Genomic DNA, 25,261 nt, shown 5'->3' on the forward strand with positions numbered 1-25,261 from the left:
CTTCCCAGGGCTGGGGGGTAGTGGGACTGAAAGTTCCAGCCCTCAAATCACTGGTGGGTTCTCCTGGCAACCAGTCCCCTTCCTTAGCTCCCTCCTAAGTCGCCTCATTAACATAACAAAAGACACCTCGATTCCTCTCACCACTTAGGAAATTCCAAGGGTTTTAGGAAGTCTGCTGGAAACAGGGATGAAGACCAACTTTATCTTTTTTATCATAAATCACAATATCACAGTTCTCTCCCCACCCCACCCCCGGCCCAGTTTTTGAAACTGACAGGGCCTTTCAAATACCAGAGCTTCCCACAGTGGTGAAACCTGAGAGGTTTCTGAAGGATACTGCTAACTGTTAGCCTGTGCTCAGCCACCAGACTGCAAGTCCAGAAACCTGGGCTCCTAAAGCAAAGCAGGCACCTCCCAACCCCTGGGGCTGCGGTTGGCCTCTGGCCTCGGAGGGCCTGGCTCCCTGGGGCAGTTCCCTTTAGCACCTCCTTTATTTACCCATTTGCTGGGGGACCTTGGACAAGTCGCTTCCCTTCTCTGGGCCCTAGGGCTTCCTCACGTGTAAAACAAGGGTCTGGAATCATCTCCCTGGGGTGGCTGCTGGCGTGGCAGTGCCGAGCTTTGGCTACGAATGTCAGCTCTGCCATTTCAGAGTCAGGTGCCCTAGTGTAAAGGGTCTCCCTCCCTGAGCTGGGTGTTCTCTGTAAAAGGGGCGAAAGTGCACGTACCCCCCCCCCCGGGGTCTGTAGGCTTAGGAAAGGGGCCGCCCCCACCGCAGCCTGGCCGCTGCTAGCACACCCTCCGTGGGGCCTTACACGGGGACGCCTGGCATCCCCTCATTGCTCCTCCCCCAGAGGGAATTTGGGATCGGCCCCCCCTCCTGCCCCTCATTCCCACCCTCATCACCCCCGAGGCCCCCTCCTCACTCCTCTCCTCCTCCCCGAGCTCCTGCTCTGTGAGTCCACGAAAGCCCACGCCTCCCTCCCTCCCTCCTGCCACCGTGAGGGGGGACATGGCTTTTATTTCTGTTTTTGGGGTCCCGTGCCGTGAGCTTCTGCTTGTCTTGCTGCCCCCCTAGTCTTTTCTGGGTATCCTGCCTGCCCCTGACCATCTCCCTCATGTGAGCTCATTCTCTTGTCTGTTAAATTCCTGAGGTCCAGAGAGACGGGGTTCTGATGAGGAATCTAAGGCTGAGTCCTGATGATCGGTGGGAAGGATGCCATGATCGATTAGCAATGTCTGTTGGGGGCACGGGATAGGAGAAGGTGGCATGTGGGTGGTACACGACCCCCTTGGTAGCAGACACCTGCTTTGGATAAAAGGAGGAGCTGAGCGGACCGTGAAAGTTCTGTGCAGCCACCAGGCAAGAGGCTTCTTCTGGGTGGGAAGAAAGAAAGGAACACGACTATGGGAGAGGGTGACCCTCAAGTCCCAAATTATTTAATTCATATTTAGGTGGAGGTGTTCAGACTAGGCACCCAGAGTATTTGATTCCTCTTATTTTCTGGGTCTCATATTTTCGCTAGATATGGTATGGCAGGGTGATAACACATCAGGACCCTCCGGATGAGGTTGCCAGATAAAATGCAGGTGCACCTGAGAGGTGCAGCGACCTGCCCAAGGTCACACAGCACCTTGACGTTGGGCATCTCTCCTCTGCTGCTTCCTGGCTGTGTGACCTCAGGTGAGTCCCATCCGCTGCCTGGGACTCAGTTGCCGCATCTGTTAAATGGGGACCGAGATCAAGATGCCCAGCGGGTGAACTGGCGCACATAGGAGAAAGCAGCTTGGTGTACTGAAAAGTTGATGAGCTGATTTCTTATTAATGTGGCTTATGAATAATAGCTGTAATAAAGTGCTTTCAGGGAAGGGTTAGTCACACTAAACATACCAGCCATTGAGTGAAGTCTCTCACCCTAAAAGAGACAAAACTAGAAAAGCTTGGAAGGTGCCGGGTGGCTGCTTCTGGGCACTGATTCCCGACACCTCGGACCCCTGGGCTAGCTGATCCCCATGTGGCCAGGCCTGAGAGCGCCACGGCTGGGCACCTGGCCTGAAGTGCTTCTGGGGAGAAGGGTCCCCCCTAACTTTATTAAATTAATTTTATTTCATATTCATAAACATTATGATAGGTGCTGGTGATACAAATATAAGCAAGATAGTGTCAATTTTTTAGAATTTTACAGTCTAGTAGGTGAGACTGTGTGAACCTGTAAATTACATTAAATTTTGGTGTTTTTTTTTCCAGTTTTATTGAGAATAAATGACATACATCACTGTATGAATTTCAGATGTACGGCATGATGGCTTGATTTGCATATATTGGGAAAACGATTACCACAATAGGTTCTGTTAACGTCCATCACCTTGTGTAGATACAACAGCCCCCAACTTAAGGTCATGGGGGGCAGACCTTTGTCTTCCCTTGGGCCTTTCCAGTCCATTGAGAAATTCGCATGTTTTCAAACCCTTTCCAGCTCTGCTGAGTGGGGGAAAGGCCCAGGCAAGAACATTTGATGTCAGGGGAAGTTTGGGGAAAACCTGTAAGCGTCTGAAAACTGAGAATTGAAAGTCTGCTCATTCAGTCATCAGAGAGTTATGGACTTGTCCTGTGGCTCAGGCCCCCGCTGGGCCCTGGGGACCCAGAGATGAGCCTCGCTCTGTCCAGCCTGGGAACTGCCTGGCCAGCAAATCGGGATGCTGCAAATCGGGCGTCCATTGGCGGGGTCTCTTGAAGATGCTTGGGCACCCAAAGTTCAAAGAACTTTCCCAGAGGCCTTGAATGGCAAAGCATGCCAGCTGGGCACAAAAGGGGAAGGGCATTACTGGTGAGGAAGCAGCCCGTGGAAGGGCCGGCAGAGCGTGAAAGCGTGGAGCGAGGACCCCGGGGCCGATGGAGCCTGGGTGGCTGGGGTGCTGTGTTCTGGGGAGGGAGGAGGAGCCGGATGGGTGTTGGTGTAGCCTGGTGCCCCCAAGTGCCCTGCTGAGTGCTTCGTCTTGATTCACTTTGGGGAACCAGCCTGGAATCAGAGTCCTTATTTAATGCTTCCAGGTGTCCCTTAAAGGTAGTGACTGTTTAGTTGTTTTGACAACTTGCTTCTGCTCAGGAAGAAAAACAAACAAGCCCAGCCCTCACCACCCAGACCCGCTTGTAGGAGAATCACAGGCGCGGCCAGAGGTCCCAAGAGGAAACCCACTCTAATGAGATGTCTAACCTAGTTTTGCTGATTCACGTGGTTTTGGGAGCACACGAAGTGCCTTGGGAGGGGATGGCGGTGCCAGCGGACTTGGCTGCTGGTTTGACACAGAACGCCGGATGGAGAAACTGTTTATTTGGTATTTTCCCTGCATGACAGATCAGCCCTGGGTGTTTGCTTCTGCCTCTCCCAGCACTTAGCTGGGTGATGCTAACAACGGGTGGAGTCCGTGTTTGTTGATTTAACTGCATGAAATGCAAGGTGGCTGATCTCTCTGGTTCAGGGGCAAACTGTTTCTCCTGAGAGCAAAGCCAGGCTTGTATTGGGGCACTTCCTTGTACCTTCCCTTGTGTAATGTGAGGTGGCCCATTTTACAGATGGTGCAACTGAGGCCCCGAGGGGAAGAGACATGCCTGAGGTTACTATTTGCCGCTGACAAGTGGCAGAGTTAGGTTCCCACTAAAATCTCTGATGGTGACGCAGAACAGGCAAAAGCGGAACCAGGCAAAGGGTATTTGGGGAACAGAGTCTCACGGGCGGGTTTGGGGGCGGGAGGCTCACTCTTGGGGAATTCAGAGAACGAAGCTGGAGAGGCCAGGAGGGTCTTTCCTCTCCACTGACATTATGGGGAGGAGGGAATTTTGTACAACTCGGCCATCTGGGGGTCAGCCGTAACTGACTGACCAAATAAATGGATGAGTCAGTTAAAAAGGACAACGGATTTCTCGACTATTTATAGTTGTGGCCTAGATCTCAGGTATCCTTGCCCCCACGGAGTAAAAGGAGACTTTTTCAGATGGCCCAGGCTCTGCACAGGGTGAATAAGCTGATTAAGTCCCAGGCTGCAGTGGATGGGACACTTTGAGGGGGGTCAGGGTGAGAAAGGTCAGAGGAGGTAGGGGCGGGGGCATGCTTCTGGGGCTGAGAGGGTGCAGACAGGCGGGTACACCATTTCCAAAAGCGGTGCAGGCTAGCAGACCCCACACCCCTCCCTTCCTTTCATCAGTTCACTGAGATTAGCCGCATCCCTGGACATTAGCTCTGGGCAGGCTGAATTTGAAGGGTTAAAAGCTCTTGCTGGCCTAAGGGGCCAGTATTTAGCCATCCCAGCAGGTGTACATAATTAAATGGGAAGGTCCTGTAGAGTACACAGCCTCAGTGAGGTGGATTCTTTTGGTTGCTGCTGTTCTGTGGTTGAGGCCGCTGGGTCCTAGTCCATGAAGATGTGTGTGATGTGGGCCCACTCAGGAGATTCTAATCCTAGCTGGTGAATTTGCCAAATGACACCCCTACCTCCTGCTGGCCTCAGTTTCCTCCTGTGTCAGGTGAAGAGGGGGACCTCCTGGTATCCAAGGTCATGGCCAGGAGATGCCCCAGAGCCCTGTGGTCGAGGACCCAGGATCCTCAAGTCTTGCCTCTTCCTGGCTGTGCAACCCTGGTTAAGTCGATTGATCTCTCTGAGCCACAGGTGGGTAAGATCCGTCATCTCATAGGGTGGTTGGTAAGGACTGGGTAAAATAGGGAACCCAGGTGCCAGGTGGTGCCCCAGGCACACTTGGGCGATCAGCCCAGGGAGCTGGTATTCCTCTCTGGAGCTGACTGTGCAGCTGGAGGATTTTTCCATACATTTAAGGTATTTCAAGTGTGCTTTTTCTCCTGTCAGACTCTCTGAAAATTCTATAAAGTCTCATTACCTTTGGACTGGTTATAGGAAAAAAGTGAGCAGCCATAATCAGTGAAAAGTGATTTAAGGAAATAAAAATATTTAACATGTTTTTTAAAAGTTACTATTAGCTAGAATCACATCAAGTGGCCAACACAGTGCCAGGTACATAATGTCAGCTGCAATTATTATTGTTTCCAGGATGTAAGAACAGCTGGAATTAGAACAAAGTGTTGCTATGACAGTGGTAGACCAGGCTCCTCATTCGCTGCCGCCTGGGAGGAAGCTGGGACCCCTGCCCTAGAGCACCCAGACCAGGGGAGGAAGAAGACACGAGGATTACAGCTGAGGAATGAGCACCTTGTTCTGCTGGGAGATGGGCAGGGAGGGGATGGTCAGGGAAGTCTTCCTGGAGGAGGTGGCATTTGAGGATGGAGAAGAGTGGAGATGTGCATTCCAGGGCCTGGAATGGCCTGTAAAAATGCACCAAGCTGTGACAGCCTAGGGTCTTGCAGGCAATGGTACGTAGAGACGGTAAGCTCTGTGATCAAGGAACCCTCTCTCTGGCTTTAGTTCTGCTAAGGGATGTTCCTAATTGGTGGCATTTTGCTGGAGAACGAAGTCTCTGGGCACCTGGGCTGTGTTGGAAGGGGCATTGTGACCTCATGAGCAAATATTCTGAGACCCAGAGCCGAGGGGCTGGGCATCTTCTGTACTCTCTGTGGCCTCTGATGGCATCCCATTTCCCAGTGCCTGGGGTAAGTCACATTTGCTTGTCCACCCGTGTCTCTGTTTGCTCACAGAGCCTCTGTCCCCTTAGAGAACCACCCTGGGCTGTCTTCTATGATTCAAGCTTGTGAGGTCTCCAACAGCTGCAGTCGCCTAGGAGATGGTGTTCAGGGAGACTGCCCCGGAGGGGGAGCAGGAGACAAATGTGGGAGCCCTTCAGTGCTTATAAGTTCTGACCCAGTGGTCCCACTGGGGGCCTGGTGGGAGGAAGGTATTCCTCAGAGGCATCCAGCTTGGAGCAGGCCATGGCTCCCCTGGCTGGAACTGCTCTACCAGGTCACCCACCCCAGACCACCAGTGGGACCCTCTGTTTACCCACCTCCTCAGCCCAAATCCTTGCTTGATGGAGCCTCTCAGACCCTGAGCTGACTGCAGGTAGGTCGCCGGGTGAAGAGACACGGCATTCCCTTGGGGTCAGGGGCCTCCATGGAACTTGAGGCTCTGGATTTCCTGAGCCTGGGAAAGGGTCCTCAAATAAGTAAGGAGTCGATCTGGTCCAAGGCATCCAAACAGCAGGAGCTAGTGAGAAGGGGCAGTGGCTGTGCAGAGCTCAGAGCTGAAACCTTGGAGACTGAAGCTTGTGCACCTGGGCCTCAGTTTCCCCACCTGTAAAATGGGCACATTAGGCCAGATAATGGTGCTGAATTTCATGAACTAGTACATGTTCAAAAATCAAATTGGGGTTGAGGAGCGGAGTGGCCCACCGTCGGACCGTACACCTGTCATTTTACCCCTTCACAGCAGTTCTATAAAAGTGACCATCTGGTCTCACTCCGATGTTGTGAAAGAAAGACAATTTTAACCTCCCCTCCAAATAGGAAGGCTGCAGTTTCAGTAGGTGGGGGCACATGTGTCTAAGAAAGAGCCCTGGCAGCCTCCAGGCTTAGCCTGGAGGAGGTTTCATCCCAATTGGCCCCGCCTGGTGTTGGGCAGCTCGGAGCAGAAGCTCTGAGAACCACCCCAGCCCTTGCTGTGACTCGCCTTCCTGCTGCTCGGCTCTTCCCCAAGACCAGCCTCAGTGTGAACAGACGCTCGTCCTCACGCAGGACGTGGTGATATCCCCTGTCTGTGCGCCCGCCCCGTGCAGAATGGCCCGCCTGCATCAGCTCACGCGGGGGCCCTTCCACCCTGGGAGGTCGGCGCTGCTCCTGGCCGCGACTTACAGCTCAGGAAGCAGGGTCAACTGAGCCTCCTGGCAAGCCCCCTTCCCTTTCAGGCCTCAGTCTCCTTATCTGTAAACTCTGGGCATTGGGCTCCTGGCTTGATCTGTCACTCAGTGATGGCCAGGAGGGAGGGGTCTCAGATACCCAGGGACCTCCAGCTAGGATCCTTGGGCTTTCGAGGCTGCCAGGAGTTGAGGGGTCACAGAATCTGATTTCTGCAGCTTCAGCCATCCTGGGGGACACCAGCGAGACCACCTTCCCCTCATGAAGCTTTTCTTCACCGCTGCCCAGGGTCTCTGGCTGTGACCAGGGGGATGGAGGGAGGCTGCTTGGTCGCTCTTCGATTAGCTGGTCTGTAGTTCACGCCATGGGTTGTCACGGCCGCTCTGTTAGCCCCATTTCCCAGCGGCAAAGCTTTTGTCTGCTCTCAAGTTCAGGTCCAGCCCCTGTAACTTCCGCCTCCCCTGCTTGACAGGTGCCACCACCCAGGGGCCCGAAGGGTACCAGCACCTTGTATGGGGAGCCGCCTGAAGTGCCCTCCAATCCCACCCCAAGACTAGGCCAGGGAGGTGAGGAAGGTTTCCATATCCAAGCTCAGACCCCCAGGGAGTACCAACCCAGGGGACCCCAGGGGACCCCAGGGTCCACCAGTCCCACCCACTGTGGAAGAGGACAGGAAGTTGGAATAAGAGGGTGCAGGGGTGTCTCAGTCTCATAGCTGGTTGACCCTGGTCCTGGCTCTGTTGGGTATCTGTCAGGTTCCCAGTAGGCCTGGCACACAGGAGATGCCCAGCAGGGCCTTGGCTGTGAGTCCAGGCTGCCGCTGGTCTCAGGGAGAACGTGCGTGAGTTTGCTCACCATCCTGATGCTGATAGCACACACGTCGTCCAGGTGCTGTTCTAAGCGGTCTGTACATACTTGCTTATTTAATCCCAGCAGCCCTAAGAGGCAGGTCCCCATTCACTATTACTGTCCCCATTCTACATTTGAGGAAACTGAGGCACACAGGGTTTATTGCTGATGTACATTTTCTTCTGCTGGGGAGACTGCCTTCGCTGAGGGAGAGAGGGCTGTGTGTACAGGTGTGTGGGGAGGGACAGGACACTGCACCTCCAGGCTTGGGGTCTCCTGGTCGGAGGGTCTAAGCCATAGCCCAGAGAGGGCAGGCCTTGCCTTGGTCAAGCAGCTGTCACTGGCAGAGCTGACCCCACCAGGGCCTTGTGCTTGGGCGGCTGGCATTTAAGGGACAGGGGTTTCTTTTGGGAAGGCCCCACCTGCTGCCTCCACCTTAGAAAAAAGTGACTGCCAGGGTGACAACCAGGGGGTCCCCGAGTCCCAGGCGGTGTGCCGTGCACCTCGTCCCTGTCCTTGGAGAAGCTGCCTGAGGTCTGCTCAGCTGGACTCTGCCCTTTACCAGGCTTCAAAACCAGGTCCTGGCTTCCTTTGTTTGCCCCCCTCCCAGGGTAGGGGGCTCTCTCTGATGCTTGTCCCTCCAGGATCACATATACCCACTCAACTCCCTTCCCCAAAGGCCCCAGGTAATGCACCTGCCAGCCCTCACCTTCAGTTCTCAGCCCCCTTTTCACTTTAGTAAGCAGATAACAAGGAGCGCTGGCCTTGTCCTGGGTTCAGTCCTGGCTCTGTCGCTCACTCACTGGGTAACCTTGGGCCAGGTCCTGTCTCCTCGCAGAGCATCAGTTTCCTTATCTATAGAACGGGGCAAAAGCGCCCGTGCCCCGGGGTACTGCAAGGAGCAGTGGCAATGGGGAAGATCAAGTCTGGGGTGGCCCTGGGCTCACCAGGGCTGGCAGACATGAAACCCAGCCGGCCCAGCCTCCAGCTACTCACAGTCTGGCGGAGGAGGCCACGCACGTGCACTCACACACACACACTCACATGCTCACGTGCATTGTCATCACCAACAAGAGTCCTTTTCACTGGTTGGTTTTCTTTTGCATTTTACCAAGAGTCTCCCAGTGCATTAGCACCACTGTCCCTGGCCTCACCTGATGCTGAGGTTCACTTGGGGGCTCGTTTAACAGCTTTGAAGATTCAGTCAGGAGAGGTGGGTGTTGGGGGAGGCGTCTGCATGTTCAGCCAGAGCCCCAGGTGATGCTGGTGTTGAGGCCCGTGTGAGGGTCTTGGGCATCTACTAGCTCTGCCTGAGAGCCCAGAGACTTCAGCCAGGGATGGCTTTATAGATTAGGAGGCCCATTTTACAGGAGAAGAAACTGAGGTTTCCCAAAAAGAACTTTGAACTTTGTGCAAAGTTGTACAGTTCTGAACAAGAGCCCAGCACCTGGGAGATGGGGGTGGGGGGGTGACACTGGACAGAGGAGGTGCGGGAAAGAGTGGGGTGGCCATGAAGGGCTTCCTGGAGGAGGCGACACTTGGGCCAGATCTTCAAGGTGGGTGGTGGGATCCACCTAAATATAAGGGAGCCCACAAGCAAAGCACAGGGCGGAAGGGGATACTGCTGGGGAGAACGAGGAGGCCCCAGGATTCATGCAGGACAAGAGGAGAAATAAGGCGGCAGGGATTGCGGACAGGGCCAGACATGTAGAATGAGCCTTGGTTTCCAGGTGGGGAAATTGAGATGATTAGTCTCCAAACAGCTGGGATAGTTCCACTAATAGTTCTTGAGCTAAGGGCGACATGGCAGGCAGTGGGGTCTGCCAGAAACAAGCTTGGCTAAGCTGGTGGGAGCAGAGTTCAGGGCGCGCCTCTGGGGAGTTTCCAGTGGCTGGGTCGGCCTCGTCTTGTGGCGCTGCGTGAGTGGCAGGCCGTGCCAAATCCCCAACACCGTGCTCTTGGCAGGCAGCACGGAGGCCTAAGTGGATCGCAGTGAAAGGTTAGGGGTCAGGGAGGCTGTGTGGGGCTGCCTGGGAGGCGGTCTGCACGTGTAGGAAGACCACAGTTGAGGAATGTCAGCCATCCCCGGAGCCCGCCCCGCACCCCCGGGGTGGATTTTAATGCTGAGTTTTTCTTCTAGCCAAGCAGTAGCTGCTGTTAGGCACCATCTTGTAGCCCTGGAAGTCGCCGCTGCTGCTGCACCAACATTCACCAACCTGACGGAGTTAGATATGAATCCGGTCCACTCAGGTTTGGAATAAGACCTTTACTTTCCGCCTCTGGCGCCCACTGTGCTCCACTGGGTGGGGGGGGTGGGGGTGTCGGGAGCATCCCTGCCCTCCATCAGCTCCTTCCAACCTCAGTTTCCCCTCCAGCTCTGATGGTCTGTCTGTGAAAGAGGCTGATCCTCTTTGTTGATCCGCCGTGGATCCAGGGCCTCGGTTTTTCCATCTAGAAAGCGGGCTTGCATTCACACGTGCCAAGACCTCTAAGACCCCAGCTGGAGCCTTCAACTTTTGTGCAGGATCCACTGGGATCTCCAGCACTGGGCAAACCTTTAGGGAACCAGAGAGAATTCACTTCAAACTCATTTTTGGAAGATGCTTGGGGAACACATTTAATGAAAATTGATTTCCTAAAGATTTGGGGCTCATCTCTCAATAAAAGGCAAAGCTTTGTGGAGTTTTGACCCTTTGGGGGGAACTGTGCTCAGATGCCAGGGATACATGTAACAGAGTTACATCTTTTGCTCTTTGCTCCATCACCCTCATCGAGGGGCCTCACAGCTGCGAAGTGGAAGAGACTTGCTCTGGCACTGAGTGTCCCCAGAGTCCTGAGCCCTAAATGTTCCCTCTGACAAATACTCAACCAGGTCTTGTACTGGGTGTCGGGAAGCAGACCCGGGGACTATGGGGCAGAGGTGGAGGTGGTGTGGCCTGCGGAGCCCAGGGAAGGCACTGGGGGGTCCTCGGGGCCACCATCCTGGGGGATTGCCTGTGAGTTACTCGGGGAGCAGCGTGCTGGGCTAAGGGAACAGCAGGAGCCGAGGTGTGGAGGGAGGCATGGGAAAGCACGTGCTGTGTGGTTCAGAGGCCCCTGGGCATCTTGGGTGGGCTCTGGATGGTGGAGGATGCTTGAAACTTGACTTCCAGACAAATGGAGTAAAAGCCCAGGCAACAAGCCCCTTTGCTCTGCGGTGGGCGCAGCGGCAGCCCGTGCCAGTGGATCACCCCCTCTTCCTTGCTGAATCCCAGGCTGTTTCACTCCACAGGCACCAAACTCTCCTTGAGCTAAATTTCTAAGTGAGGGAGAGGTAAGCGTGGAGCTGGGCAGGAAAAAGAAAGTCCTTCCTCTTTGAGAAGAAACATGATTAAAAGAGGAACGGTAGGGGCTTCCCTGGTGGCGCAGTGGTTGAGAATCTGCCTGCTAATGCAGGGGACACGGGTTCGAGCCCTGGTCTGGGAAGATCCCACATGCCACGGAGCAGCTGGGCCCGTGAGCCACAACTACTGAGCCTGCGCGTCTGGAGCCTGTGCCCCGCAACGGGAGGGGCCGCGATAGTGAAAGGCCCGCGCACCGCGATGAAGAGCGGTCCCCGCACCGCGATGAAGAGTGGCCCCCACTTGCCGTAACCAGAGGAAGCCCTCGCACGAACCGAAGACCCAACACAGCCAAAAATAAATAAATAAATAAATAAAGTAGCTATAAAATTAAAAAAAAAAAAAAAGAGGAACGGTGAGAACAGGGAGCTTGTTTACAAACACTAATGAGCTAGGAGTTGTCACAATGTAGACAGGATGTGATGCCCATCTTACGGAAGGTGACACCGAGGCTGAGAGCAGTGACTTGCTCAAGGCCCTACTGCAAAGGCTGCCCTGGCTGGTTTCCCTGGAGCTGTAACTTCCAGCAGAGCCCTGGTGACAGAGTTGGGGATGGCCGGCTCTGAGCGAGCGCTGGGCCACTCGCCTGCCCTTAGCTGGCCTTGCCCCGAGGGCCTGTCTCTCTCCAGTTTCTGTAGAGGGAGGGAGGGGCTGCCCTCTGTTTGCTTTTCACAGTCAGCTAGAGGAGTGAGGAGCATTCGGGTTCGTACAGCTTGAAAGGGGAAGTTTGAGGAAACAGAAACCGAGCCTTTCTTTTTTCTCATGTCTCTTTTTTTTGTGGCCTCCAGAAATAATCCTGGGTTCTGCAGAGCCTGTCTCAGGATCATGGTTGACCTACTCTACCCACACTTCCGGCAGAGCCCGGCTGGGGCCGGGGCGGTGGGGAAGCAGGCGGGGAGAAGAGTGACAGGCTTGCGGCTGGTGAGTCAGTGGCAGGAGGCCGTTGCCTGCTGACTCACCGCCCTGTACGTGAAAACAGGCCCCCTGAGTCCCCCGCAGCCACGGCGCCCTCCCGGCTCCCTGCTTCCTCTCTTTCACCTGATTGGTGGTTACGGCGCGTGCTGGCAATCTCAGTGGCATTTGGGGTCCAAGCCCCCTCAAACAGATTTGTGCAGCCTGACTGTTCCTGGACCTCCGCCTTCCCCCAGGGACCAGGTCCAGCCTGGCCACGGGCCCAGCCCAGGGGGTGTCACGAGACCTGCTCCTTGAAGCCTCACTCCAACCAGACGCGTGACTCCTGTCCTCCTCCTGAACTGAGAACCATTTTTGTGATATTGTGACGAAATGAGCCCCCCACCCCCAGATATTAGTACCCTGAGGGCAGGAAGGCGGTAGGTGCTCGGTCCAGGTAGGGCAGGTGGGGTTTTTCCTGGAACCAGTCCGAGGGAAGTGACATGTCCCAGATCGTATAGCGTCAAAGACTGACCCTGTTCTTTCCAAAACCCATGGGTTTTATCCATGGAGGGGCCAGGGGTCTAGACTCACAAGGACATTTTCTTCTCTCGCTCACCCATGTTATGGTCCTTGGCCAAGGGACAGCCGTTCTGGCCGCCCATCCTTGGCTGGTCCCTCTTTGCAAAAGATGACGGTCACTTCAGCCTGTCCCACAGGTGCTCGGCTTACAATGAGGAGGCCGGCGGCTCTGAGGTGTCAGGGTTCAGGACTTGGGCTCTGCAGGCCCCACAAGAAAGTCCCTACTGGCAACAGCTTACAGAGGAAAGCCCAACATGGGCCCTCGAATCCCTTCAGGGTGGGAGGGAGCCAGGTGGTCAGGGACAGCCTGAGTTGAGCACTCCTTGGGGCAGCACAAAGCTCTCCAGGGGCCCTCACCACCCGCTAGATAAATCCAGGTTCTGACCTGGCCTCCAGGCCTGGCTTCCTCTCCGGGTCGCCCCATGCCCTGTCCCCCTTGCTCTGTCCCACACTGGCCTTCCCTCTGTTCCTTTGCCGTGCCCAGTGTGGCCTTCTTCACACACGCTGTCCCTGCTCTGAGAACACCGTTCCCCCAGATGTTTGCCATGCAGATCCCAGCTTCAGGGTGGTTGAAAGCACAGACCCTGAAGCCCATTGCTGTGTGACTTTGGGCAAGCGACTTCACCTCTCTGGGCCTCATTCCTTCATCCAGGCTGGTGAGAGGAATAGATGAATTGGTACCTGCAAGGGCTTAGCACAGGGCCTGCCCAGAACCAGTCTTTTTTTTTTTTTAAAGTATTTGTTTATTTATTTATTTATGGCTGTGTTGGGTCTTCGTTTGTGTGCGAGGGCTTTCTCTAGTTGTGGCAAGCGGGGGCCACTCTTCATCGCGGTGCGCGGGCCTCTCACTATCGCGGCCTCTCTTGTTGCGGAGCACAGGCTCCAGACGCGCAGGCTCAGCAATTGTGGCTCACGGGCCCAGCTGCTCCGCGGCACGTGGGATCTTCCCAGACCAGGGCTCGAACCCGTGTCCCCTGCATTGGCAGGCAGATTCTCAACCACTGCGCCACCAGGGAAGCCCCCAGAACCAGTCTTTAGTGAGCGTCTGCCACTATGAAACGTCACCTCAGAGGGTCCTCTGACTCCCTGTGCCCTCATCTTGCTTGGTTGTCTTCTGCTCACTGGTCCCAGTCGTAAATATTTATTCGTGTATGTACTTAGTGTCTGTCTCCCCTTCTGGAATGTCAGCTCCAGGGCTCACCTCCGAGTCCCCTGTCCCTACAGCAGGGCCTGGCACCTAGTAGAGGATGCTCTCAGTAAATATTTATTCGGTACTCACTGCTCGCCGGAGCTGCCCTCTCTCTGTCTTATCCCCAAATATCCAAGAGGCACAGGGGAAGTGCTTGGCCTGCAGAACTGGAAGCAGACCCAACTTTCTGCCTCTTCACCTACTGCCCTGTCCCCTGACTCGGTGGCCTACTGGGCCAGGGCCTGGGGCACCTCTGTTTTGGGCGTGTTGTGTGCCCAGCTCGCGTTCCCCTCGAGGGCAGTGCCGGCCTTCCTGCACCTGCTGCCCGCCCATCCCCGGGCCACGTGGCCACAGAGCAGCCTGCTCGCGCCTTCCTCCCCCCGCCCGCCTGCAGGTTTGGTGCCGGGGAGAGGAGAAGGCTGTACATTGGGCCCACATCCTGCCCCCCGCCCCGTCGTTGTCCTAGAGGCCAGTTCTTTGCAAAACCTGTTCACCTTCACCCACTTTTTCCTCCGCGAACCATAGATCAAGAATTACGACCTGCTCTGTTAGGTCCCTGTACAGAGGCCTCCTTACCCTGGGGGGGCACCAACTGCATGGAGTCAGGATCTAGGTGTAAATCTTGGCCTCGCCTGGTGGCTGTGTGACCTGGGCCAGACCCTCCCCTTCTTCGAGCCTCAGCTTCCTGATCTGTGAAAAGGAAGGCTCCGTGAGCCTTGGGGCGAAGTCAGCGCTCGTGTAGGTTGAAGGCCGAGCCTGAGCCAGGCAGGGTGCTCTCAGCAGAATGGGGGTAGACATAAGCCTTCGTGGGGGGAGGGGAGGGCCTTGCCCACGGACGCTGAGCCCAGGAGATAACAAACCCTGTCCCCAGAGCTGCCGTGCTGAAAACAATTCCCCAAACAGAACTCACTTTCACTAGGACCACAGAATTGTCGCTCATTGTTTCGACTTTGTTCCTGGCAAAACAATGCCGGGCTTCCTGGATGACCTCACTGGGGCGAGCCATCGGACCTTGGAGGCTGGGCTGGTCAGCATCTCCAGCCGAGCCTGTCCTGCCCTTTGCTGTGACTGCCTTGGGTGACCTGAGACAATGGTCTGACCAAAGAGGACAAACTGGGTATTTGGCCCACACGATGTTGTAGAAATTGGAAGTTGTATGTGCACATACGTCTCAGATTTCAATACCTCTCCAGAAATTGGAGGACCTGGCCTCAGTGGCCTCGATCCCAAAGGCAACCACAGTAGCTGGAGCTGAGGAGAGCTGCCCGTGGCATATTCTGCAGGCCCTTCCCCACTGGCGTCCATTCTTTGCCTGCCAGGTCCCTGGAGGCCTTTGAGCTTGTCATGCTTGAGTTAGCCTGAGTTAGGAATAGATAACCAAGACAGAAGGATACAGACCTTCTGATTGAAGGTCAATCAAATGATCAAATGATTCAATCAAATGATCAAATCTTTTAAAGGTGTACCTTTTCGTGAAAAAGAATAAAAAACCCTTTTTAAAAATTAATTCCTGCTTTCTTTTCAAAATCAGCTGCCCTAGATAGTGAAATAGTGCTCTTAACGCACCTTTTTTTTTTTCCTTTGGTGCTTAACTGTTAAGTGCTCTCTAGGGCCAGGATTGTATTTAAGCAGCGTGCCTGAGGTAGACATTACTAATTGGTCCTGGCCCTCCTCCTTACTGAGCCTGTCCCTCACCTGCAGTCTGTGGGGACAGTGCTCGAAGGAGCCCCTCCAGGGCTATCAGAGAAGTTTGGGAGAAACTCTTCCTGTTCGCTAGAGGAAGCCTCAGGTCCATGGCTCCACCTGTCCTGCCCCAGTCAGTGCGTTCCGTCGGCCTGCTCAGCCCACCCCTGTGGCCGTGGGCACTGACTGCTGCACGGGTCCCCAGGCCCTGCCCTGTCTGTCTCTGTCATGTGGCCCCTCACTTCCCTGTTTGCCTTCACCTACTTCCCTAATTTGTCAGCACAGCCCAGTAGCTTGAAGCTGGCATAAAGGCGCCAGACCTGATTTCACTTTGTGACATATCTAGAGCAAGTGATCCAAAACAGCCGAGTGGCTGAGAACATGGAATTGAGAGGCCAAAATAGACCTGGGAGCCGTTCGAAGCTTCAGCGGCCTTTTGCTTGCTATGTGACCCTGGGCAAGTAACTTCACCACTCTGTGCCTTGTCAGCAAAAGGCAGATGGTAATGGCCACCCATGGACAGGGTTAATTCAGAAAATGCTTACAAAGCGCTTAGCACAGTGCTAAATAAGTGTGCATGCAGCCAGTGCCCAATAAATGCAGCTTGCTTCCTTTTTCTTTTTTTTAAACGCTCAGGATACGATGCCTGCCACATAGTGTAGTAAAATCCCAATGTGATCAGATGTTTTCTTCAATAATAGCTAATATTTATTAATCACTTGTATGTACCAGGCACTGTGCTCAATATTTTACAGGCATCATCCTATTTGATCTCTATAAGGGGAGTTTTACTTTTACCCCCATTTTTTTAACCAGTGAGGAAACTGAGGCACAGAGTGGGTTGTCACTTGGACCAGGTCACTCAGCTTAGTTGTGGCCTCTGTGAGCCCAGAACACTGGCTCTGGAGTGGAGACGGGGGACAAGGAAAGGAGAGAGGAGGAGAGACCCCTGCTCTGGAAAGGGCAGACAAGGGGTCCAGCCGCTTGCTTGTTTCCATAGCAGGCCCAGCGGGCTGGGGGCCGTGCAGGCTGCAGGCTCCCTACCTGTGAAATGAATGGATCTGTCGTCCAGCTGTCCTCCTGCCCCAGTTCGGGGATTCTGGGAGTCTCTTGCCAAACCCCAGATGTCAGGCCCGGAGACTGATCGTATAGCCCAGCTGTGGGCTACACCCTTTTGGGGTGGGGACAGTATTTCAAAGAGGAAACAGAAGAAGTACCTGCCCTCTTATTTAAAAACCTTGTAGGGACTCCTGAGTGACAACAGGGGACTTGAGTCATTGTTCTCGACAGGAGAGAGCCACATGGGAAACCGCTTACTTGAGAAAGTTCCAGTTCTGCAGGGGAGGGCAAGGCAGAGAGCCCCCCAGCTTCTGGGCTTGGTTCCCCCACAGCCTTGGGCTGAGGTGGCAGGTGTGGGGGAGGAGCCTCAGTAGCATCTCAATTTCAAGACCCAGCTGGCTGGTGCATGGGCACCTGGGGTCCCCAGCCCTGCCCTGCTGCTGGCTCTGTACCTCTGCAGTCCTTTCCCTCTGGCCTCAGTGTCCCCATCTGCAAACCCTGCAGAGGCTGCTCTCTAACCTTCGCTCCAGTGCTTTCAGCTTTGGGCAGACCAGCTGGGAATTCTGCCTCTAGTCTCCTTCCCACCTGTGTATCCTCAGCCAGGCCACCCTCTTCCCTGCTTCAGCCTCAACTCCCCCTTCCGTAAAACGGTCCTAAAAATCCCTTGTGCAGTGTTGAGGGTGTTTGAAGAGTGCATAGAAAACTGTGTACAGACAGCTCAGCACAGAATTAAAGTACTCAAAAATTTGGTAGTTTTACATTGGGAGGAAGCAAAGGAACATCTTGTCAACCCACGGCATCGCTGGCACTAGGTTGACTCTGTCTGAGTACATGTCACAAGCCGACCAGGTGATCTGCACGTTGTCTTCAGGCACCAGAACCAGGCCCTGGCCGTGACCTCCACCCCAGGAACAGAGTAGGAGTTTTCAGCTGGGCAAGAAGGGAGCCTTCGTCGTGGAGCCTCTGTATTGGAGCCCATTCTAATCACTTGTAGCTGTAATAAGCAAATAGGAAGCTCTTAAAATGGGGAATAATGCATCACGGTCGCTACAAAATAGCCCTGGGCCTGGCGCCAAGGAAAACAGCGCTCAGCGGCGGCCTGCAAGGCAGCGGGTGTCTGGGACACCTCGGAGGGAGCTCGTTCCCAAGTGCTGGCTGCACCAGGGGGCGCGATGTTGGTGAGTGACGGGCGAGGGAGAGTTAGTGAGTCTCTCGGGGGTCTGCAGAGTTGGACGGGCTGGACTGGCCACGGGACAGTGGAGGCGGAGCTGGGGGTTCCAGAACACCATGGTCGCTGTCACTCCCAGCTTCGTGACCTCAGCAGTGTCACTTGGCCTCTCTGGGTCTTGCTGATCTCCCCCTGAGTAGGACTGAGGCCTTCCGTACCGCATGGTCAGCGTGGACCCCGTAATAATTAGAGCAGTAACAGCAGACTAGTACTGGCAGATACTAGCTCAGGAGCACTTGCCATGGGCACCCCCTCGTTCAGTCCTCATAACATCCCTATGAGGTGGCCACAGTTATCCCTCTTTACACACGAGAACACGGGGGGCCAGAGGGTGGAGTAACTTGCTTGAGGTCACTCAGCCAGGAAGTGGCTCTCAGCTCCTAGGCCGGGGCTCCCCCTTTGATTCCTGCAGGGGCCAGGCTGCCACCAGAGGGCCTGGAGCCGCCATGCAGAGAGCCCGAGCCTGAGGGGTGGGCTGAACTAAAGCAGTTACGTGGGACCAGTGTCCCAAGGAAAAGGGGCCTGTGCTGAGACCCAGTAGCTGTGGTGAGGAGCTTGTGTTTTCTTCCGGGAGGGACGGAGGGTTGCGGTGGGAGGGCATTATGATCTGAGTCTGCTTTGTAAGTTGCCTTCAGCTGCTGTTTTGAGAACAGATTGTAGGGGTGGGGTGGGCAGAGTAGCAGCAGGGAGACCCAGGAGGAGGCTGCAGGGGATGCCCACGGAGGGCTGTCGAGCCCGGAGCCAGGCAGTTGCCATGGTGATGGAGAAGTGGGTGGATGCCAGGAACGTACAGGAGGCAGAATCCGCAGATCTTGCTGCTGGGGCTTCCTCGGACACCCCAGAGGAGCTTGGAAGGAGCCCCCCTGAGAGGGAGTTGGGGTGTCTGCACGTGGGTCAGACCTCATCCAGGCGTGCGTCTTGAGCGAGGCCGTGGACGTCACTGGGCTATGTGTTCTCAATGGCCAGGCGAGCCTGTGATGGCAGCAGCCACAGGTGGGACAGGTGTCAGTGATGCAGGAACACATCTCCAGGTACACCTCGGCAATGAGCAGTGAGGAGACCACTACAACACCAGGACATGACAGGCCTCACCCCCGATCCTGGTTCAGGTACAGGCGTCGGGAAGATGGGGTCCTGAGTGCGGAAAAGGGGGCTGGAGGTCTCATCTTATATGGAACCAGAGCCTGGAGCCGAGGGTCTCAGGGAGCTTGTGGCTGCTCCCTGCCTCATGTTTCTAGAGAGTTCTCTGAGGGCCAGAGTGGCAAGTGGGCCTGGGGCCCAGAGGGCAGAGCCAGGGCTCAGGGTAGCTTTCGCCAGTGCCCCCAGCCTATGTGAGCAGAAGCCGGCCACCTCCCCCCTCCTCCGTCTGGCTGACCTGGTGAAGTGCCTTCCGGCCCCGAGATCCAAGGAGGGCCCGAAAGGGCGGCACCAGCCCTTCTTGGTGAGGAGGCTCAGGGGTCATTCCCTGGAAAACATCCCCACTAGGAGGGAGTGGAGTCCCACATCCTCCAATTATGCTCCCATCCAGCCGGCCCACAATGGGCCGCTCAGATAACCATCGGGGGCTGCACGGATCAGCGCTGGAACAATGCTGGCCGCCTGGGCTATTTTTACAGCAGCCGTGCGCTCGGCAGAACCCCGCGTCGCCCCGAGGGAGCGGGCAAAGAAAGGCCTGCGGATGCCGTCGCCGGGAGACAGAGGAAGGCCCAGTGAGCCGCCCGGCGGCTCCAGGAAGCCTTTTCTTGGTCTGCTCACCGCCAGATAGCGAAACAATCGGGGTCCCCCACCCCCAGCCAGGAGAGGAAGGAGGCGTGGGGGAACGGGGGTTCTGTTGTGCTGCGTGCCTCTGCTCCTCAGAGCACGGCCCTGGAGGGCCCACTGCTGGGGCCAGGCCAGCGCGTCCCCTCGCCAACACCCCACCCCGTCCTCGGCAGCCCTCACCTGGCCCTGCCCCCGATGCCTCTGGACCACACGCCGAGGACCTGCCAGTGTCATGGGGTTGGGAAGCGGCAGAGCTGGGGTTGGTACTTGGCCCCAGCTGCTTGTAGACACACTCTGGGAACCATCTACCCAACAGTCCTTGCCTGACGACCTACTGTGTGCCAGCTCGGGGCACCCAGCAGTGGACAAGGCAGGTCCCGGTGCCACGGAGCCTCTGTTCTAGTTGTGGAGGAGACCATTAACAAGGAAGCAAGGAAGGCATTTTCAGCTAGTGCCACTGTGACAGGCGGACTCAGACGCCCCTGGACAGATCCCGTGAGCCGGGTGGTGCCCTGGCCCCGGTGTGCCGGGGTGATGGCCGCCTCTGGTCCAGCTGATGGTCATCGTGGGGAGCATGAACCCAATGTGGCCCCCCTTCCGATTTTGTAAGAAAACCTAGGAATCTTGACTTTTCTCTGGAATCTGATATTTCAGTGTTGGCCACCGATTTGGATCACGAAAACAAGCAGGTTGTGTTCAGAGCTGCTTGACTATGAGTCGGTCATCTCTGCCATCATCCTTTTCATTCTTCACGTGGGGAAACTAAGGCTCATCTGTCTTCATGGTCCTCTGCCAGGGACAGCGAGGGCTCGGGGACCTGAGGAAGTACAGAGAGCAGGGGCGCTGCACTGGCCGGTGGCCGACTTCCTCTAGAATGGGGTCCCAGCAGGGGTGGGCTGAGGGTGACTGTGAACGGCTCCTGGGGGCTTAGAGATTTGATATCCCCTGGGGCCTCCCCTTGCGAAACCCACAGGGTAGTCAGAGGGCCAGGGTCCTGGATGATACAGGGGTCAGAGTAGGCCAGAGCATGCAGAGAGGGCTGGACACGTGGGGATTAACTGGCATTCTTCCATAATCCTGACCAGTGCAAATCCCTTATTTCTTATGCCGCAGAGATGTGACTGGTTAATAAGCTGTGAATATATTTTATAAGCATCCATTTTCTGTATGTGATGGAAACCCTGTTTTCAAATATCGTTTCCATTCCAGCCTGAAACCCCATTCCTCACTTGTTTGTGTTTATCCATTCTTTAAACAGTGAGGAACGAGCACCTCCTGTGGGCCAGGCCCTGTGCTGAGGTGTGAGTGAAACGGGAGGCATCGCTTTCTGTGCAAATCTGAAATTTGGAGATCATTTCTAGAAAATGCAGGCAGGCTGTTATTCGGAAGCTGCCCTAGACTTGCCTGGAGGGTGCGGTATTCTGCAGAGATGCTGCCGGGGCTGGGTGGCTTCATGCTTATCTCCCTGCACCGTGGAGGGTGGGGTGTGACATTCAGGGACGCCGGGCGTGGGCCCCGCTGCTTCTGTTGGGAATGGCACCTGTCAGTCCCTGGATCACGAGGTCCCCGATCACCTAGGGGGTCAGAGGAGTGGACAGACGAGGCGGCGGCAGGCCAGAGCCGGCCAGCCGGGTTGTGTTAAGACACACAGGGTGTCCCTTACTGACGCACGTTGCGCTCTGTTCTGTCCCCCACAGAAAGCGAGAAGGACATGGCCACCAAGGAGAAGCTGCAGTGTCTCAAAGACTTCCACAAGGATATCCTGAAGCCATCCCCAGGGAAGAGCCCAGGCACACGGCCTGAGGATGAGGCTGAGGGGAAGCCTCCGCAGAGGGAGAAGTGGGCCAGCAAGATTGACTTTGTGCTCTCCGTGGCTGGCGGCTTCGTCGGCTTGGGCAACGTCTGGCGGTTCCCGTACCTCTGCTACAAAAATGGTGGAGGTGAGCCTGGGTTGGGCAGAGAGTGGCATTGGAGGAGAAGGGTTGGGCCAGAGCGTGGGTGGCCTCCCCATGCCTGGCTTTCCAGGCTCCCACCTTGACTTCCCCTGGGTCAGCCTGCTTTAGCCCCCAGCCCACTCCTCAGAAGCTGGAGATGAGCATGACTGGGAATCAGGTGGTGTTCTTTCAGGGTCTTACTGTGTTACCTTGAGCAGATCCCTTACCCTCTCTGATCCTCCAGTTTACCATCTCTGAAGAGTGCCATGAGGCCAGGCCGGAGTCCCCCGAGCCTCACATATTCACATGCCCCCTTTGTAAATTCCCTCACAGCTCTGCACTTCCCCACTCTTCCTTACTTTATAACTTTTTTAACCTTTGCTTTTCTAACTTAAACCAAACGTAGTTGAAAAGCAAGCTTGGTTTCCCAGCTTAAATGTAAAAAGCCAGTATCATTTGCCATAATGGAAAGGTGGTATCCAGGAAAAAAAAAATACAGTGAAGATTTTTTAAATTTTAAATTTTTACTTTTTTCCAGTTTTATTGAGATAGAATTGACATGAAACCTTGTTTTAATTTAAGGGATACAATATGATTTATGTCTATATTGAGAAATGATCACCACAGTAAGTCTAGTTAACATCCGTCACCTCACATAGTTACAGATTTTTTTTTTTCTTGTGATGAGAACTGTTAAGATTTTGCTCTCTTAGCAGCTTCCTTTTTTTTGTTGTTTGTTTTTTTCTGGCCGTGCCGTGCGGCATGCGGGATCTTAGTTCTCTGACCAGGGATCAGACCCATGCCCCCTGCGTTGGGAGTACAGAGTCTCAACCACTGGACCGCCAGGGAAGTCCCTTAGCAACTTTCAAATGCACAGTCCAGTATGTTGTTACTGGCGTCACGATGCTATACATGACACGCCCAGGACCGATTTATCTTATAACCGGAAGTTTGTCCCTTTAGACCCCTTCACTTAGGTGAAGGTGTTTTTTAAGTGTACCTTCTCTGTTTGGTCAGTTGGTTAGTTGGTTGGTCTGAGTTTTTTGGGTTTTGTTTTTTTACCTGTTGAAGGCTCTGAGCTAGAATCCTCTCCTGTTGGAGAAGTTCAAGTTGGTCAGACACGATGGAGACTTTCTGGCTGACGCAGTGAGAACTCACTCCCAGCTCCCCGTGGCAGCCCATGACCGAGGGCTGGCGCGCCGGCAGAGCCGGGCATGCACGTGTTGCTCCCGTCAGGAGAACCACCTTTCGGGAAATTCTGCCTTCGAGCCTGGTTTCTTAACCTTTTGTAGGTCTCAGGTGCCTCTGGGACTCTGATGAGTACCCTAGACGCTCCCCAGAACAAAGTACATACACGTAGACCCAAGTTGCCCACAGTTTCAAAGGGTTTATGGACCCGCTGAAGCCATTAGTGGACACCAGGTAGGAACCCTTGCCTGATTCTTTGCCCCTCCCTCGTCCCCTGGCTCCCACCTCCGGCTGGAGAGGCCCACCTCTCGCTTCCCATCACCCTTCCTAACTAGTTCTTCTCAGCTTCCTGCCCCGGGCGGGCCAGGGAAGGCTAGCTGAAGGCTTTAACGAGGAGGCCCGTTTGAGACGGGTGTTAAGGGCTGAGCATTCCTTCTTCAGGCGGACGGACGTGGGGTAGGCAGGCAGGTGGGCAGGCACGCAGCTTAAACAAAGGCTCAGGGACTTCAAGCACCTGGTAGACTTGCAGAAGGCAAGAGGGCACCCGGGAAGAGTGATGCCGGCTGGACAGGTGGGCAGGGCCTGGAGAAGTTTCAGCCAGGTCCAGGAGTTTGGCCTTTACCCTCATGTCCCTCACCCATGCCCTCTGATTCCATTGGCCGGGAGGGCTTGGGAAGGAGACCTACAGCCTCGGCCCCATGACAGCCGCTGCCTGAGCCTCACCCCGCTCTTCTCTCTCTGCAGGTGCATTTCTCATACCATATTTCATTTTCCTGTTTGGGGGCGGCCTGCCTGTGTTTTTCCTGGAGGTAATCATAGGCCAGTACACCTCTGAAGGGGGCATCACCTGCTGGGAGAAGATCTGCCCCTTGTTTGCCGGTGAGTGTGGGACAAAGGTCACCTGGGGCCTGGTGTTCATTGGTTCAGCAAATTTTTATTGAGCACCTACTGTTTGCCAGGTACAGTGGAGCCTCATGCAGGCCGCTTGGCACCGTGCCTGATGCAGGTCACGGCCAGCACGTTGTACACGTGACGCTGCTACTCATTCCACGTAGCTGTTCCCGCCTTTCTGGGTTGTTAAAGGATAAGGGAGCCGGTAGCTGCTAAGCAGTAGAGTGCAGAAGAGAAGCCTTTCAGGAACCGTTCTGTCTGGCTTCAAGTCCCAATTCCTCGTTTTGCTAATTCTTGTGACTTTGGGAAAGTCACTTAATCTCTTTGTGCCTCAGTTTCCACATCTGTAACATGGAAATAATATGCTTACTTCAAGGATTGCTATGAAGACAAAACGACATAGCCATGTAAAAGTGCTTTGTGCACATAGTAAGCCCCAAACCAGTGGTAGCTTTATTATTATGGTAACATTTAGTCCTGTGCCTAGTTCCTAGTATGCCCTCATAAGATAATGCTGTCATGATTATAATTGGCAGGGGCGGGAGAATGTGTGAGTCTCTTCACTCAGTCATCCATGTAAATCTACCCATCCATCTATGCATTAAACCTTTCTTTCATTAAACTAGTCAATAGTTAGGCAATCCATCTATCCATCCAACCATCCTCCCTCTACCCATCCACTCGGTCATCCGTCCGTTCATCTGCCTAACCTTCCCTTCAACCACCATCCGTACATCTATCCAACAAAGTGAATATCCATCATTCCAACATCCATCCGTTCATCTATGAGTCCATCTAACCATCCATCCGTCCACCCATCCATCAATCTATCCCTCTTTCATACATCCTTCGATTCATCCAACTATCTGATTTATCTAAGCACCCGTTCCTTCACCTATCCATCCATCCAGTCATCCATTCATCCTACACATATTTGCTGGGCACTGTTGAAGGGCCCCTTCTGGCCCCAGGCCTGCAGATTCCAGGGTTTTCTGGTGGCGGGTGTGGCCGTGGTGGGTCTGGCCTCCCTCTGATGCTCGTCTCGCTTACCCCCACTTGCAGGCATCGGCTATGCCTCCATTGTGATTGTGTCCCTCCTGAACATATACTACATCATCATCCTGGCCTGGGCCACGTACTACCTGTTCCAGTCCTTCCAGTCGGAGCTGCCCTGGGCGAACTGCAACCACAGCTGGAACACGCCCCAGTGCTTGGAAGACACCTTGCGCAGGAACAAGAGCCTGTGGATCTCCCTCAGCACTGCCAACTTCACCTCCCCCGTCACCGAGTTCTGGGAGTAAGGCTGGCCTCGCGGAGGACGGAGGGGGCAGGGGAGGAGGCAGTGGGCAGCCCGCTCCCTCGTCTTCTCCCCAGGGATAGGGGAGCCACTCTCTTGGGGTGGGGTGGGTGGAAGGAGGGGTACAGATCTGGAGATAAATCCATGCCTTTGGTCTCAGACAGGCCTGGAATCGAACCTCAGTTCTGCCATTTTACTGGCTGTTTGACCTCCAGCAAGTCACTGCCCCTTTCTGAGCCTCAGTTTCTTTAACTGTCAAATGAGGGGAGTGAATCGTTCCTACACCCATGGGATCTCTGTGAGGATTGTTTCCCAAAGGCAGGTATATGTTCTTATGTTGTCTGAAAATGATATAGTTTTCTTAATGTATTTTAGAAAAAATAATAGTTAGCACATCAAACCTGTTATTGCACAGAGAAAAATGCATATATGAAGCTAAAGTAGTTACTCAAGTCAAGAGGTGAGTAGCTAGGGTGAAAAATATGTATCAGTTAGCATTTGCCGGGTAACACCC

General features: G+C 54.7%; 1 protein-coding gene across 2 annotated transcripts in view; it reads left to right on the forward strand.

Annotated features, from left to right (window-relative positions):
• SLC6A6 (solute carrier family 6 member 6) overlaps window positions 1-25,261 on the forward strand; it is an 80,346-nt gene that overhangs the window by 18,224 nt on the left and 36,861 nt on the right. For both annotated transcript variants that reach the window (XM_057554772.1, XM_057554773.1), the window contains exons 3-5: window positions 21,135-21,377; window positions 23,304-23,438; window positions 24,513-24,747. In XM_057554772.1, the coding sequence (XP_057410755.1) occupies window positions 21,149-21,377; window positions 23,304-23,438; window positions 24,513-24,747 (599 nt within the window). In that variant the 5' untranslated portion in view covers window positions 21,135-21,148. The remainder of the gene's footprint in view (window positions 1-21,134; window positions 21,378-23,303; window positions 23,439-24,512; window positions 24,748-25,261) is intronic.

Source organism: Balaenoptera acutorostrata, chromosome 10, assembly GCF_949987535.1.
Source record: "Balaenoptera acutorostrata chromosome 10, mBalAcu1.1, whole genome shotgun sequence".
Taxonomy (NCBI): Eukaryota; Metazoa; Chordata; class Mammalia; order Artiodactyla; family Balaenopteridae; genus Balaenoptera; species Balaenoptera acutorostrata.